Genomic DNA, 15,434 nt, shown 5'->3' on the forward strand with positions numbered 1-15,434 from the left:
ACTGTCAGCTCAGAACCCAATGAAGGGATCAAGCTCATGAACTGTGAGATCATGACCTGAGCCGAAACCAAGAGCCAGATGCTCAAGCAATTGAGCCACCCAGGCTAACTACAGGTCAGGCTAACTATAGGCTAACTACAGGCTAACTAGCCACCCAGGCTAACTACAGGCTAACTAGCCAGGCCACCAGGCTAACTACATTTCTAAGAGTTAGTTATTGAAAATTATGACAGTTTTAAAACTATGGATAAGGGCTTTCCACCAAAGTTGTATAAATTCATAGAGCTAGCTGCAAAGCATGAGCATGCCAATACCTTCACAACTGTCCCAGTACTGGATATGACACTTTTTAAATTTTGCTGATTTATTGCATGTAAAACAATAATGTCTCACCATTTTATTTTGTATTTTCTATCAAGATAAATTCAAACTTCTTGGGAAATTTTGTTTTTATTATTTTAAGACATGTTTGGGAGAAGGGAAAATGCCAGGAGGCAGAATGTGTCATGTGAATAGCAAAGAACAGGGTGTCAACTCATGAGTTGAGAATAGTGTATTAGAGAGAAGCAGGGGTATGATAATGTTTCAGTTTCTATTACACACTTATATTTTTAGTCAACCTTACATTTCACAGACATCTCACTTTATGCAAAGGAAATAAACATTCATACAAATTTCCAAGTCATTATTATGGACAATTGAATGTTTAATATAAAGTTGCTTAATATAAAAAAAAAGAATAAAAGTAATCCTACCCTATTTACAGTTTCTGGATTCTTATCACTTGGTTCCTCAGGAATTTTAACAAGGAATTTAGAGGTGTCAGCCAACTTAGAGTGGGTTGGTAGTCTTCTGACAGTGGGAACAAACGTGAAGATCAGAGGTTTGGCTTCAGAATCACCAGAAGAGACCTATGAGACATGTAATAAATTAGACCTTCAGTCCTGTCAAAGGTTTATCTTGACTTTATTTTCTATACCCCATGATATTTATCTCAGTTATTTTGATAAATTGCCTATTATCCTGTGGTCATGTGTATGGTTGCCAAAAAAAAAACAGCTATAAAAACAGTCACAGTGGATCAGATCCCCCCCTTTTTTTTATGATTCCATTTATCAGAGAAAGCAGTACAACCCCAGAAAGATTCTGTTGTAGGGGGATGGCAACAAAACAGTAGATTGGCTAGGTGGTCTTTTGGAATATTATAGGGCACTTCTACCTCAGTAGGATCATCACAAACACAGCATCTAGTCTGTTTCAAAATTGATTTTTATTCATTTAACCCCGGGTTAGCAGTTTCAATTTGACTCATAATCACAACCATGCAAGAAACTTCCAACATGTATCACTAATGAGAATACTAAAAACTGGATTTAAAATTGAAAGAATGCTTTTTTAGCGATTAGAACACCAATGTCTCTCCTTGAGGACACACTTTCTCTTTCATTCATGCTTTAATAATTCAAGAATGATTGTGTTTATTTTTTTAATTTATTTAAATTTTAGTTAACATACAGTACTATATTGGTTTTAGAAGTAGTTTTCAGGGATTCATCATTTACAGACAACACCCAGTGCTCATCACAAATGCCATCCTTAGCACCCATCACCCATCTAGCCCATCTCCCCACCACTTCCCCTCCATCAACCTTCAGTTGTTTCTTAATATCCACATATGAGTGAAATTATATGGTATTTGTGTTTCTCTGATTGACTTATTTTGCTTAGCATAATACATTCTAGTTCCATCCATGTTATTGCAAATGGCAAGATTTCATTCTTTTAGATGGCTGAGTAATATTCCATTGTGTGTGTGTGTGTGTGTGTGTGTGTGTGTGTGTGTCACATTTTCTTTATCAATTCATCAGTCAATGGACATTTGGGCTTTCTCCATAATGTGGCTATTGTTGATAATGCTGCTGTAACATTAGGGTGCATGTATCCCTTCAAATCTGTATTTTTGTATCCTTTGGGTAAATATCTAATAGTGCAATTGCTGGATTGTAGGGTAGTTCTATCTTTAGTTTTCTGAGGAACCTCTATATTGTTCCCCAGAGTGGCTGCACCAGAATGATTGTGTTTACTATTTGTTGTGTGGCAGGAACTCAAGGAGATAGGGATGCCATAATGAATAAGAAATAGTCAGTAGACCACACACAAGAAGAAAAAAGGGGATGCACAAACCACTAAGGGAAAGGTGTTGAGCAGTGCCTGCCTACCCAATCTAGGAAGCTCTGTAAAAGGCAACACCTGAAATTTGGTACCAGGGAAGAGGAAGATAAGGATATCCCAGGCTAAGAAAACCAGATGATTGAAATCATGGAAGGGCAGCAGCAGTGGGGGGTACATATCAAACTTGGATTCTGTCTGATTGACAACAAAGAACAATTACAGCACCGTAGATTGGGAAATGAAGTAGTCACATTAGAATTTTAGATAGATAACTCTGGGTTTTTGTTCCACATTTTATTTATTTTTGAGAGAGCACAAGCAGTGGAGGGGCAGAGGATCTGAAGTGGGCTCTGTGCTGACAGCAGAGAGCCCAATGGGGGGCTTGAACTCATGAACTGCAAGATCATGACCCAAGCCGAAGTCAGACGCACAGCCACCTAGGTGCCCCCAATAACTCTGGTTTTAAAAGACATGTGACTAGTGACAAGCACAGAAAACCAAGAGCAATAGATTGAGGACTAAATGAAAGGGAAAAAGAGAAGATGCAGCTGTAAATTTCTCTTTCTAGAAATCTGGATAAAGAGTAAAGAGGGAGGTTGAGAGGAGTTAGTGAGGGAAGAAGAGTCAAAGAGGTGCCTCTGCTGGCATGTAATAGGGTGGACCTGAACATGTCTGTAGACTTGGGAAAGGAGCCAGAAGAGAAGGAAAGCAAAACAAGGTCCTGGAGGAAGCAGGCAAAATATGTTAAGAGAATGGGAGAAGGAACATGGCCTCCTTTGAGTCCAGAGAAAATGAATGAAGATACAGAAAATCTCACGAATGTAGTGCAGTGGTGGAAGCAGAAAGGTGGCATAATCAACACTGATGGTAAAATCAACCTCATCTAATCAGAGTAACACTGCCCCTCGGCTACCTCCATGCCTCTGTCACAAGAAATATGATACACCCCGGCAGGACCCTCACTTTCCTCTCCCTTTAAACTGTGCCTACTTTCTGTGCCTTGGACCTCTCAGGCTTCATTGTGGCCTTCCCTTTAACCCCATCCATGTCAGCCCCTATGAGGAACCCAGGCTGGAGTCATCCCACAATTCCTGTGTGCTATGCACACCCCCTCATTCTTTTCCCATCTGTGCCCCATCCCAATTCATGAAGTATTTCTACCACACACATTCTGAAATTCAGTCAGCCATCATACAATCTCCCATGTCCTTAAGCTCTTCTCAATCCTCACTCTAATCAAACCACTGCTTCCTCTGAAGGGCTCTGTCTCTAAGAAACTTGTTCAATGGTTGCTATTTTCCCTCACACTGGACCTGGAAGTACAAGAGTGTCCTCCTCACTCCCCTTTACTACTTCCAGACCATTCTTCTTTCCTCCTACCTAGAAACTTCCAGATGTGAATCTCATGTCAAGAGTCTATACCACTCATGACCTCTCATCTTCACTGTCATCTACCCACACCCAAATTAAGCAAGCTCTTCTTTCTTTGAAGATTTAGTTCGTGGCTCAATTCCACTCCCTTTAACACTATGCTTTGCTTAATACCCAGTATCACAGCCCATGGGTAATTTTCCTCATATTGTGTTGACCTGGCCTCTGCTCCTTCTTGCCCCTCAATCCCTAGCCTCAACCAATAGCCACCAGCCCTCTGTAATGTCACATTTTCCATTCTCTGATCTCCACTTCTTTTCTTTCCACACCTCCCTCTCATACACCAGCTGCAACATTTCTCAGACCCCACCAGAAGGAAAATCTACTGATCCCTCCAACATTATGTTTTCCCATACTTCTTTTTTATTTTAGCCAGCCTCAGTGACTGCGTTTACCCCATGCATACTCCTCAAGTGCCCTTCCCTCTCTCACATCATCCTTCCCATTTGGACAAATCACAGTCCTCACTAAATCTAACCTGCTACCTAATCTACCCCTTGACCACAAAGGTATGTAATTGGAAGAAATCACACAACTGTGCTTACCGGTTTCACTTCAAATTTATGACTCTGAGCCTCAAGCAGGCCCTTCAATGTTGCTCTATAAACATATTATAGTTCTATAGTCCATTCACTCTCCCACTTGCCTAGAAAACTCACACCCTCTCCTTTTTTCACACCCTCAATATCTTCTTCCATGGTCTAACTCTGACCCGATGACTTGGTTTCTTATTTCACTGAGATAACTAGAGCAGTCAGACAAGAATTTCCAAGGTCCCCATCACTACATCTACTCACCCACCCACATCCTTGTCTTTCGAGTGGCCTTCAGTCCTGCCACTATGATCCTACTAAAATCAACCCTCACTTGAGTATTATGCCTTCTACTTACTTTCAATTTTTCAACAAGGTCTTATTAAATGTCTACTAAATGCTAAGACATCACTCTAGGTGTTGGCGATGTAATGGTGAGCACACTAATAGAGTTTACATTCTTGTGGAGAAAGAAGTAAACAAAATAAATATGTAAAATATATATTACTTTCAATAGGCAGAAGCTATGAAGACTGGCTATAAGGCTATGGCAGTAACCCATGGGAGAGAAAATGGTAGGTTGAACTTGGGTTGTTGCAGTAATCACAATAAGAAATGTTAAGAGTCTGACTATATTTTAGTTTTTTTTTAATTTTTTGTAATGTTTTATTTATTTTTGAGAGAGAGAGCATGAGTGGGGCAGGCACAGAGAGAGAGAGGGACAGAAGATCTGAAGTGGGATCTGTGCTATCAGCAACAAGTCCACGTGGGGCTCAAACTCAGGAACTGTGAGATCATGACCTAAGCCAAAGTCAGATGTTCAACCGACTGAGCCTCCCAGGTACCTTGGTTCTGGCTAGATTTCAAAGGAAAACTTAGAATTATCTTAAAAACTAGATGTGGGATATAAAAGATAGATAAGAATCAAGACATGTACAAAATTTTTGACCTGAATAACCACAAGAAATGAGATTTTATTCACTAAAATGGGGAAAACAACAGGTGAAGCTAGTCTGAGAATAAAGATCAAATGTAATATGCCAAATACAGATCCATGTAATATGCCAATACAGGAATTGTGGGTATGGAAGTCAAGTTTAGAGGAAAGTCTGTGCTAAAGATAAAATTATTAGGATTGTTAACTTGTACATGGTATTTAAAACCACAATACCAGAAGAGATCACCAAGGTAGTAAGCACAAATAGGAAAAGAAGAGGTCCAAGGTTGAAGCCTCCAGAGTTGGAACTCTAAGTTATCAAGCAGCTAAGGAAGAACTAGAAAAATTGACAGGGGATTTTAAGGAAAACAGAAAAGACTAGAATGTCATTGACAGCAATAGGAAAGATGCCTGACTATAAACAAAAGGAGAGACAGAATATGCCGAGGGCCCGTAGTAGTGAAGCAATTTGCTTGGACATTTGATATCTTCTCCAGGGATGTGTCAAACTACCCCTCACAGGAACAGAAAAAAACAATGGTAGCACTTACAGAGCTGGTGTTCAGAAGCAGTTTTGGCAAAAGGATGTTGTGAGCGTGAGGAAATTGAGGGCTCTAGTGAGAGTAGAGCAAGCGAACACCATAGAGTGAAGTTTGGAGAGGTACAGAAGAGGAACCCTCAGATTCAGGGGACCAGTGGTCTCTGACACTCAGAGACCAGATTTGATAACATGGTGAGTGTTGGGGAGAATGACTTGGGGTTAGAGTATGGTATGTGAGAGTTTAAGATTTAGATGTATGGTAATTCTGGACGATTATGTGGTCTAAGGCTTTGACCTTGAGACTGAGTATCTCAGAAGAAAAAAAAAAACAGAAAAGGCACTGAGATTGGGAAGCTCAAGTAACTGTGAGACAAGAAGGTTGACAAAGTCATTCTGGTGAAAATGAAAGCCACCATGGATGACAAGACTGGACTGGACGGAGAGACTGAGAGCATGATGGCACTCAGTGAGCCTGGGGTCAGGAGGTACCTGGATCAGGCTATCTGACACACTAGATTATTAATAGGTATTTTCTTTGTGAGTATGTAATCAAAGAAAGAGAAGTGGATATCCTTACAGGAGATTTCACCCACGTTATATGTCTAATGAACTAACTGTAGGCCAGTTTATTATAGGGTACAGCTTTCTGATAACTAAAAATACTAAAACAGCCATGCCTTCTAGAAACAATTCTTTAGGGAATATAAAACACACAGACAAACCTTTCTGAACCATCTCTCACTCTTTAACCTTCTTTTATGCCTTTAAAGATAGTTGTCATTATTCCCTCATTGCAGTCATGTCAAAATTGCCAGGTTGCAACTAATCATCCGAAAATAATAAATCAATGCTCTCCTCTGTAGTGAGGAACATTAGATCCCTTGTGAGATTTGGGAAGCCCATTAGTCTTATCAGCAACAACAATATGACACACTTACTAGATAGATTATTTTCTAGGAAGGCTTCTTTACATGACTAATCTCATAAATATCATGATAGATAGCGGTTTTAGCAACAAAATCATTAGAGGTAGTTCAGATAATTCATCGCAGAATTTCATGTGAGTAGGAAATAAAGACAGTGCTTTAGGAGTCAAAAAAGAAGTGAAACTGTGAACTTATCCCCAGGTTCTATAGGCCCATCATCTCCCCACATGATGACTACAAGTCTGTCTTATGTTCTATCCCCATGAAATTGAAATACCAAAGTATGAAAGGGTTCAGTATTAAGTGCCCCATGAGTATGAAATACATACAACCATTACTAACAGTAAGTGATTTTGCCTTCTAAAACACACACAATGACGAAAATTCATTTCTCCAGCCTTGTACAATTTGTACAATGCAATCCCACTTAAATCTCCAAAATACAAATAGATCTCTACTGTTGATACCCCATAAATTATAGACTTTTTAAAGGGTAATAGCTATAATTTTAGTGAATAAAATGGAAACAAAGTATGAGTGAACACTAACGTTTCAGTGCATAAGGTGTGCTTTTAATACAATGCCCTCAAATGAATTTCTAAGCATAACCACACGTTGACAATGAAAGCAACAGCAAAATAAAATTATTCCTTTCTATTTTATTGCCATATTTTTCTACAGACACAGCCATATCCTACATAAAATGTCTTTCCCGGTATAGGAGAACAACTTTTTTTTTTTTTTAATTTTAGTTGAACCAATACATGATGTCATTCAAGAATAACATAAAAGGGAAAATCTAATAGGGCTAAAGACGTATTCATCTTCCAAGGTTACTGTTGGAGAAAAAGATCAGGGATAAATTCCCGTCTGCACACATATCCTCAGAAGCACAACCACAAAAAGGGCAACGGTTCGGTATCTGCTTTTAAGCTGGGAGTACAGTGTTAGCATGGGGCTCTTTTCATCGCTATTACCTAGCATCCTCTTATCTAACCAATGATGTACAAATTTTTTTTTGTACAGAATTTAGGTTGGAAAAGGATGTGAAATTATACTATGTAACATTTAGATGTAGAGCCACGTGTTAGTTGATAGACTGCTGAATCCCCGGTTCAGAAAAGAAGAAAAAAATTTTTTTTCTGTTTCCTGTACACGGTGGCCAAGTTCCAGGGGAGCCCAGAAATGAATCGCTATGGTGATGAAAAATCATTTTCCACACAAAGCAGAAACAGATGCACGTTAATACCACTGCACTTGTTAAATGCCAGTTAACACTTTCAGTTGCCAATGCCATTTAAAAACGCATCTTAGTTCTTGTTCTTGGGAAACTACCTTAATAATAGAATTAGACCCAGACGGATTAAACTCTCGCCCTAAAAATGGTTTCAAGCACTCGACATCTCTTGAGACTGTCCCCTTCTCCCCGGACAGGCGAATAGGAACTTAGGAAATTGTGTTTTCCCACACCACGCAGGTTAAGTGCTCCGTTGCTCAGTTTCAGGCTGCAATGCCTTCCTGTCTACTATTTCCCTAAAAGTTCTCTTCCTTCCCATGTCAACACCCACACTCACAGATGTCCACCAGCCTCCTGTTGAGCAGAGGCATCCCTGGGTGTCAGCTTCAACACTATGCCAAGGGCAGTCCTGAGCATTTTTTTGGTTGGCCAGTGAGCAGTTCGCTTTTATCTGCTGGCCCCTTCCACGAACTGTAGATAACATTTCATTTTGACATACAGTCAAATTTATCTATACCCAGGCAGCTCTCCCTCAAGCCCTCTTGCAGCAAACAACGAAGTGCACAGCCTTTAAAAGTTGCTGAAAACATTAAGGAAAGACTTCCTTTTACCTGGGGTGTGGTCTGAATGCTCCCTGCTAAGACGCACGAGTTCATTTGGAAGTAATTGTTCTCGCAGTCCCTCGGAAGCCCCTGTTCTGGAAGCATTGATTCATCACACAAGGGAGTGAGCAAACCGATGACTGAGGTGTGGGAAGGGAGCCTCTCACTAAAACAACACACACTCACACAGGGAAAAAAAATTCTAAAAAGAGGTAAAGTGGAATCCTCCCTGAATTGAAGAATCCTGTCAGCTCCCAAGAGTAGATTTATGTTTAGACAATTTTTAGATTTGGCACTTCATGAGAGGTCATACCGACTGCTGAAATGGAGCCAGTAGAAATTAAAAAAAAAAAAAAATGCCACCTATATGTGTTTGCCCTCTTTTCTTGTCACGCAAGTATTCCAATTACATATTCTGCAAAAAGAAGAGAGAAGCCAGATTGTGCCGCGACGAGAAGCTGATTGAAGGGCCCAAGCATCTGCCAATCTCAGGAACCAGGTGGTCACACGCACTGAGAACATTTAGAGACACAAATACATGCAAACACTGTGTCTAAATAAAGAACGACACAACACACAGTGATCATTTCAAAAAAATCAATAATATGATCGGCCGTGGGCATGTAAATGCAAGCAGCGGGAGCATCTGTAGTGACTGAAGTTCTGCTATTAATCAAATCAGCTCTAGAATAAAACTTGGAATCAAATATTTGTGGGGAAAAAATTCCATTCCAAGGTTCCTGGAAGATGCTGAGTGTCCTGACTGCAGACAAAACTTCACACACAAAACTGATTGGAGTCTTCAGATTTCAGTAGTTCTATATTTTTTATGTATTGATTTTTCTCCAAATCTGTTTGGACTTGGCAATGAAAGCACAAACCTACGTTTGTGCTTTGGCAATGAAAGGTGGTGTGGCCCAAGGGCTGATTATAGACCAAAGGCTATGGAAAGCAATGAAGATTTTATTTTCGAGATCTGGATTATATCTCTTAATTTTTAACCTTATCAAAAGTCTGAAGGGGCACATGGTCTCATAGTTTGTGAGTTTGAACCATGCATCAGGCTCTGCTCTGAGAGCTTGGAGCCTGCTTTAGACCCTCTGTCTCCCTCTTTCTCTGCCCTTCCCCCACTTGATTGTGGGCTCTTTCCCTCAAAAACAAACATTCAAAAAAGGTTCTAAAAAACACAAAACAAACAAAAAAGCCTGAATTTTTGGAAACATTACAAGTAAGGTAATTGCCAAAAGTGATTCTACTAGCACACTGGCAAAAATTCTTCCAAATAACATAGAACTTTTTGACCTAGAAAGTTATCTAAATTTCCGAATAAAAGTGCTGTTATGTCACTAAACAAATTTATGTGTTCCTCTATGCCAAGTATAATTATGGATACTCAAAAGAAAACATAACACTCTCCTGCCCTCAAAGAGCTTGCAGTCCAATTAAGAATATAAAACAGATATACAAATAATAGAAATACAAAGCAAAAAAGAACAGAAGAGAGGAGAAGGGAAGGGAAGGGAAGGGATGGGATGGGAAGGAAAGGGAAAGGGAGGGGAGGGGAGGGAGGGGAGGGAAGAGAAGAGAAGAGAAGAGAAGAGAAGAGAAGAGAAGAGAAGAGAAGAGAAGAGAAGTTCCATATTGGAGTTCTCAAGCTTTACACATAAACCACCTAGAGAGCTTGAGGACATCAGGGATGGGCCCCAGATTCTCTATTTCTAACAAGCTCCCAGTTGATGTTTCACTGCTTGTTCATGACACTTTGAGTAGGAGAGACTTGGAGAAACTTTTGGAGGGAGGGGAGATCACAGCCACATGGACTAATTCAAGGATAAAGTGGCATTGGGGCCACACTTAGAAGCATTGGGGAGTGGGGGCTTAGGAATGTGGGATAGAATAACAGTTACTTCAAAGCAGAGATAAAAGCTTGAATGAAGGCACCTATCAGAACAGCAGTAAGCAGCAAGTCTATTCATAAAGGATGAAATCCTAGAGTCAGTCATTCACTGGCTATGGGACCCAGGGGGACCTCTCAAAGGCAGTCCTTTCACCTGTGAAATGTGGATAAGAAGAGTACTTATCTCACAGGGTTCTGGCGAGGATGAAGGTGAAATAATATAAACCCTAAAGGCCACACACCTCAGTTCCAGTGAGTGGTTCCCCAAGGGGAAGTAGCAGTCCAGTCCCTTGTCAATATTTCGATCTGTCCATGCCAAGCAGACTCAAACAACTATGAAGCTCTTCTCCCATACCTCATTCTGTCCACCTTCTGGTCTTTTCTCTCTCATTCCCTCCCCCAACTAAAGCAATACTTACACATGTTGGCAAGTCAACTTTGGAAGAGGAAATAAATATTTTAGCCCTTATCTTTTGCCCTATTTAAACTCTTCCTTGAATCATTTTACAACGTGAGAACCAATTAAATTCACCCATTATTTTGCTATTTTGCTCTGTGTCTCCTTGGCAACTTTTCTCTAGTCATTTTCTTTCTCTTGTTTTATTAATAATTGTTGGTGTTACAGACTATTTGTTATATTGATAGAAGTAATAATTGTTAGTTAAAAAAAAAAAATGGTCATGCATTCTAGCAGCATGCTTTAGCCATCTGGTTAGTAACTACATATAGCCTCAAAGAGCACATGTATTTAGGACAATTTCTATAGAAACCATCCTCATTTGAATAGAAAATAATGTCATGGTTCAAAAAACAGGCCCCAGTCTTGGATGATGAAAAGCATGTAAGTTACTTACACAGGATGGAAGGGTGGGGAGGAGGAGAGAGTCTATTCTCCAATTACAACCACTTTCCTATGTATACGAATGTCAATTAGGGTTTCCCAAAACCCTGAAGCATTTATAAATACAAACTTTTTTTTCACAGCTCTATATAAGCATTTATTCAGTTAGGTTAAGCCAGTTGTGCATCACATAAACATACATGTTTACTTCTCCATCTTGTTGTATAAACACACACTTTTTAATGACCTCTCTTCCACTGCAGAAAAAATACTCCATTGAATAATGTTTTTCCAAAAGTAAATAAAGTTTGTCAAAGTTTGCAACAGTTTCCAACTTCTCTTTAAGTTTTGGCATTATTGATGGCTGAATTAGGACACCTTTCACCTTCTTATTAAACAGATATTACTACAGTAACTTCCAGGCAAAAGACTCTTCAGGTATTGCTTTTAAAATAAGTAATATGGAATAAATAGTCCCTCTTCTTGATATGGGAAACAAATTTGAGGGGAAAGTATATTAGCACACAAAAGTTTTCCAAGAAGCATGGGATTAAACAGATCCAGTTGCCAAGGCTAGACACCCATTTGTCTGTTCCTATGCTCTGTGCTTGATAAAAGAAGGTAGTAGAAACCCATTTATTTATCTTAATAAATATCTATTGAGTACAGAGACTATTCTAAGCTCTGAGGGACATGAAGATAGAGAAGATTTGGACTCTATTCTCAACATGTGTTACAGTCCTATGAAGAGACACAAGTTACACGGGCCATGAGGGAGGTCTGAGGACAGTGCAAGGCGATGTGCTGAATATAGACTGTATGGGAAAGTGGTGTCAAGCCATTCCCAGGGAGATTTCACTCTTAACTTCTGCACTCTTACTTCCTATTTCTGGTGATCAATACGAGGACACTTATTCTGTTTTAGCTGTGGGTGGAATTTTTCCTCCACAAATGGGAATCACCAGGGGTTTGGATTCCTGTCTCCAGGGCAATAGGTGATTCCAGGGATGCTAATCAGGGCCATCCCAATTCACAGACTCAGAACTGAGTGTCTTATATTTAAAGGGAATTCTGACCTCTCATCAAAAATATGTGAGTTTCTGGAGAGCCCGGGTAACTCAGTTGGTTGAGCATCCAAATCCGGCTCAGATAATGATCCCACTGTCCATGGGGTCGAGCCCCATGTCAGGCTCTGTGCTGACAGCTCAGAACCTGGAGCCTGCTTTGGATTTTGTGTCTCCTTCTCTCTCTGCCCCTCCCCCGCCCATGCTCTGTCTCTGTCTCAAAAAATAAATAAACATTTAAAAAGTTATATAAAAAATATGTGAGATTCCATCACAGCCTAAGTTTGGCTCCATCTATATCAAGCATTTGTATTGGTCTCATCTGGATTGCATCTATTCCTTGTACTACCGCACTCATAGATTCTCTCCTCTTTGGGGTTTATACTCTTAGTTAATAGGATACTAGTAGCCCTCCTTAATTCAAATACACTAGGAGCTTCAAAGTATTGAGGAAAACCTAGCACCTAAGTAAGACTGTGACATAGTTAAATATTCAGACAAAATGAATAGGCCTTACACATGGCAGAATTTGAAGGGAAAAGAGACAATGATAAGAAACATTTATCCAACAGGAATAAGAGTTTGGTCACCACTCTCCCCTTGTTGAATCACTTTCTTGACTTGGCTTCGGGCACACCATCTCCTTTTAGTCCTGTTCCCATCCCCTAAAACACTCCCCTGTCTGCTTTGTGCTATTCTACCCTTAAGCTTTGAAGTAGCCCAGAAGTCACTCCTTGGATAATTTCATCCAGTTCTGTAGCTTAAATAACGTTTGTTCCAGATTTGTATCCCCAGCCTGAATGGCTTCTCTGGGTAATACCCTCATCTATCCAGCTAACATCTTCACTAGGATATCTCATGGACATCTGAAACTGAATTATTTGTTTTTCTCCTGAAACTGTTGCCCGCCACAGCCCCCAAGTTTTCCCTGCCTCAGCATATAGCTATTCCTATTTCTCATTGCTTAGGCTAAAAATGATAAGCTTACATCACTTTTCTTGGTTGCTCATTATCCCCCATCAATATATCAGTATTGGTGAATATTCTGATATTCTTGATTTCTCATAATCCCCCACCACCAATTTATCAGTATATCTCCCTTCAAAATAAATCCAGAACCCTACTTCTATTTCTAACATCCTAGTAACAGAACCTACCATCATCTCCTTTCCAAATCACTTCCTCCTAACTAATCTCCCCTGCTTCCTCTTTGCCTCCTGTAGGGATGCTCTGATAAACCATCTAGACCTCCCTTCAGGCTGAAGGACTATTCCCCACCTGCTGGAGGTGCTGAACCAGTGCTCAGCTGTCTGTCCTCTCCAAGTGTTGCGCTCAGTTGAATAAAGCGTCTTGCCCAAAGCCACTCCCCCTTGCCCAAAGCCACTCCCCCCTTCTCCGGGGCAGCCTGCATCCAATGGCTACTTGATATACCCATATAAAGGCCTGCCACTCTCGTTCCAATTTAGGGCAACTCTAAAGAGCGATCTTACGAGGTCAGTTAAGCTTTTGTTCAGTCTGCCTTGCAACCCAATTCTCTCCCTGCCTAATCTTGCTGCCTTCCCACTCCCACAGGTGTGGTAAACTTCCTGCATGCTACTCTCCACCTCAGAGTCTGCTTCCTGGGAACCTAATCTGTTGCCACACCTCCCTGTAGTTATTGTCCACACGGGAGCAAGACTGAGCCTTTAAAACGGAAGTCAGACCATGCCGCTTTTCTATGCAATACCTTCCAATGGCTTCCTTTGTCACCCAGAGGATAAGCCAGTATCCTTGTAATGGCCTACAGCCAACGTGATCTGGCGACTACTACACTCAGCTTGCTCCCTCATGTCTATCTGCAGTGATTTCCCTGCATTCCTCGAGCACACTAATCCCATTCCCTGGGATGTTTTTCCCAAGCTCATGAGTTCCTTCACTTCTTCATGTCTCTCCTCAAACATTAGTTAAACTGTAAAACATTCCTCACTAATCTCTGTAATAAATTACCACCCCAATTCTAAGGTCTTGCTAGCACTCTCTGTCCCTGTTAGCCCATGTTATTTTTCTCCAGAGCACTAACCAGCTTTTAATGCTTCCTCATTATCTGATTTCATTATTGGATTTTAAACTCCATGAGAGCAAGGATTTTTGCTTTGATCACTATTATTTTCCTAGCAGCTAGAATAGTATGGGGGCACTCATAAGCATTCAATAGATATTTTTTCCAATAAACTTATTGACTGAAAGTGATCTCTTTATTTGTGGACATTTCTTACACTTTTCTTCTAATGAGAAGGATAATAATTCTGGTAAACTTGGAATCAGCTGTCCAAAAGTAAACAGAATCAGCCCAATCTCCTCAAGTTTCTCAGTTCCACTGGAACGGTTGTTGCTGGTATTCACAGGTCCTTACTGAGAACCAAAGGTTTAGGGGCTAAAGGAAGAAGCAAGATGGAGATAATTTCAGCCAGCTGCCTCCCCATGACTCTTACATACAAATATCTGTAACAGAAGACGGCAGGATGTTCAAAGCAATGGATTGACCAAAGTCAGGTCAGAAGCAGACAAAATAGGTTCTGATCTCACATTTCCACCAAATAGCTGTGAGGTCTTGGGTAAGTCACTTAACTTCTCAGGGACAATTTCCTTATAAAATAAGACCCCCAATTAGTATTGCCTGATGCCCCTTCTTTAGAATACCAGCCTTGAAGATGAAGGGTAACAAAGGGGTTCTGTGGTAAAATAAATTTAGGAATTGGTATATTCCATATCTTCCTTTAGAAGGAGTCTCACAATCGAGAGGCCTTTGAAGCTTGGTTTAGCCCATAGCTTCTCACATTTATTTGGCCACAGAACCTCTTCCTCGCCTGACGTATACCAACATCCCACTCATAGCATGAACTACTGAACTGGACAATCCATACAGACTTCTTTCTGCTGCGATAGTTAATAAATCTATAAAAAGAAGGTAGTTTGGGCAAACAAACAAACAAAAAAGAGTTTCCACATAGTTACTACATGAAGTGCTACTCCTGATCTGGAAGGAGAACACAATGAGCTAGATGGATATCAGCAGATGATCTCTGAGTTACAAAGAAAGAAACAAAAGGCACTGTATATATTCCAGGTCTACCAACTATAAACCCACCTATGCCAAACCCACCTACTTCACTAGCAACATTCAGGGGCACAGGAATATGAATTAAATAAATGACGAATTGACCAGAAGGTCTCAAAATATATTCAAAGAAGCACTAACAAACTGTGAGGTAAA

General features: G+C 40.3%; 1 protein-coding gene across 14 annotated transcripts in view; it reads right to left on the reverse strand.

The window, feature by feature from the left end:
- MLIP (muscular LMNA interacting protein) overlaps nucleotides 1–15,434 on the reverse strand; it is a 247,734-nt gene that overhangs the window by 134,467 nt on the left and 97,833 nt on the right. For 6 of the 14 annotated variants that reach the window (XM_019457447.2, XM_019457445.2, XM_019457441.2 and 3 more), the window contains exons 1-2: nucleotides 8,389–8,518; nucleotides 756–911 (exon numbers count right to left, since the gene is read on the reverse strand). The exons of 1 other annotated variant lie outside the window; for it this stretch is intronic. In XM_019457447.2, the coding sequence (XP_019312992.2) occupies nucleotides 756–911; nucleotides 8,389–8,484 (252 nt within the window). In that variant the 5' untranslated portion in view covers nucleotides 8,485–8,518. Of the gene's footprint in view, nucleotides 1–755; nucleotides 912–8,388; nucleotides 8,520–15,434 lie in introns of those variants that run through there. 7 more of the 14 variants (XM_019457448.2, XM_019457446.2, XM_019457444.2 and 4 more) reach the window with 2 other exon arrangements.

Source organism: Panthera pardus, unplaced genomic scaffold (genome assembly GCF_024362965.1).
Source record: "Panthera pardus isolate Hobbes unplaced genomic scaffold, ASM2436296v1 HiC_scaffold_17, whole genome shotgun sequence".
Taxonomy (NCBI): domain Eukaryota; kingdom Metazoa; phylum Chordata; class Mammalia; order Carnivora; family Felidae; genus Panthera; species Panthera pardus.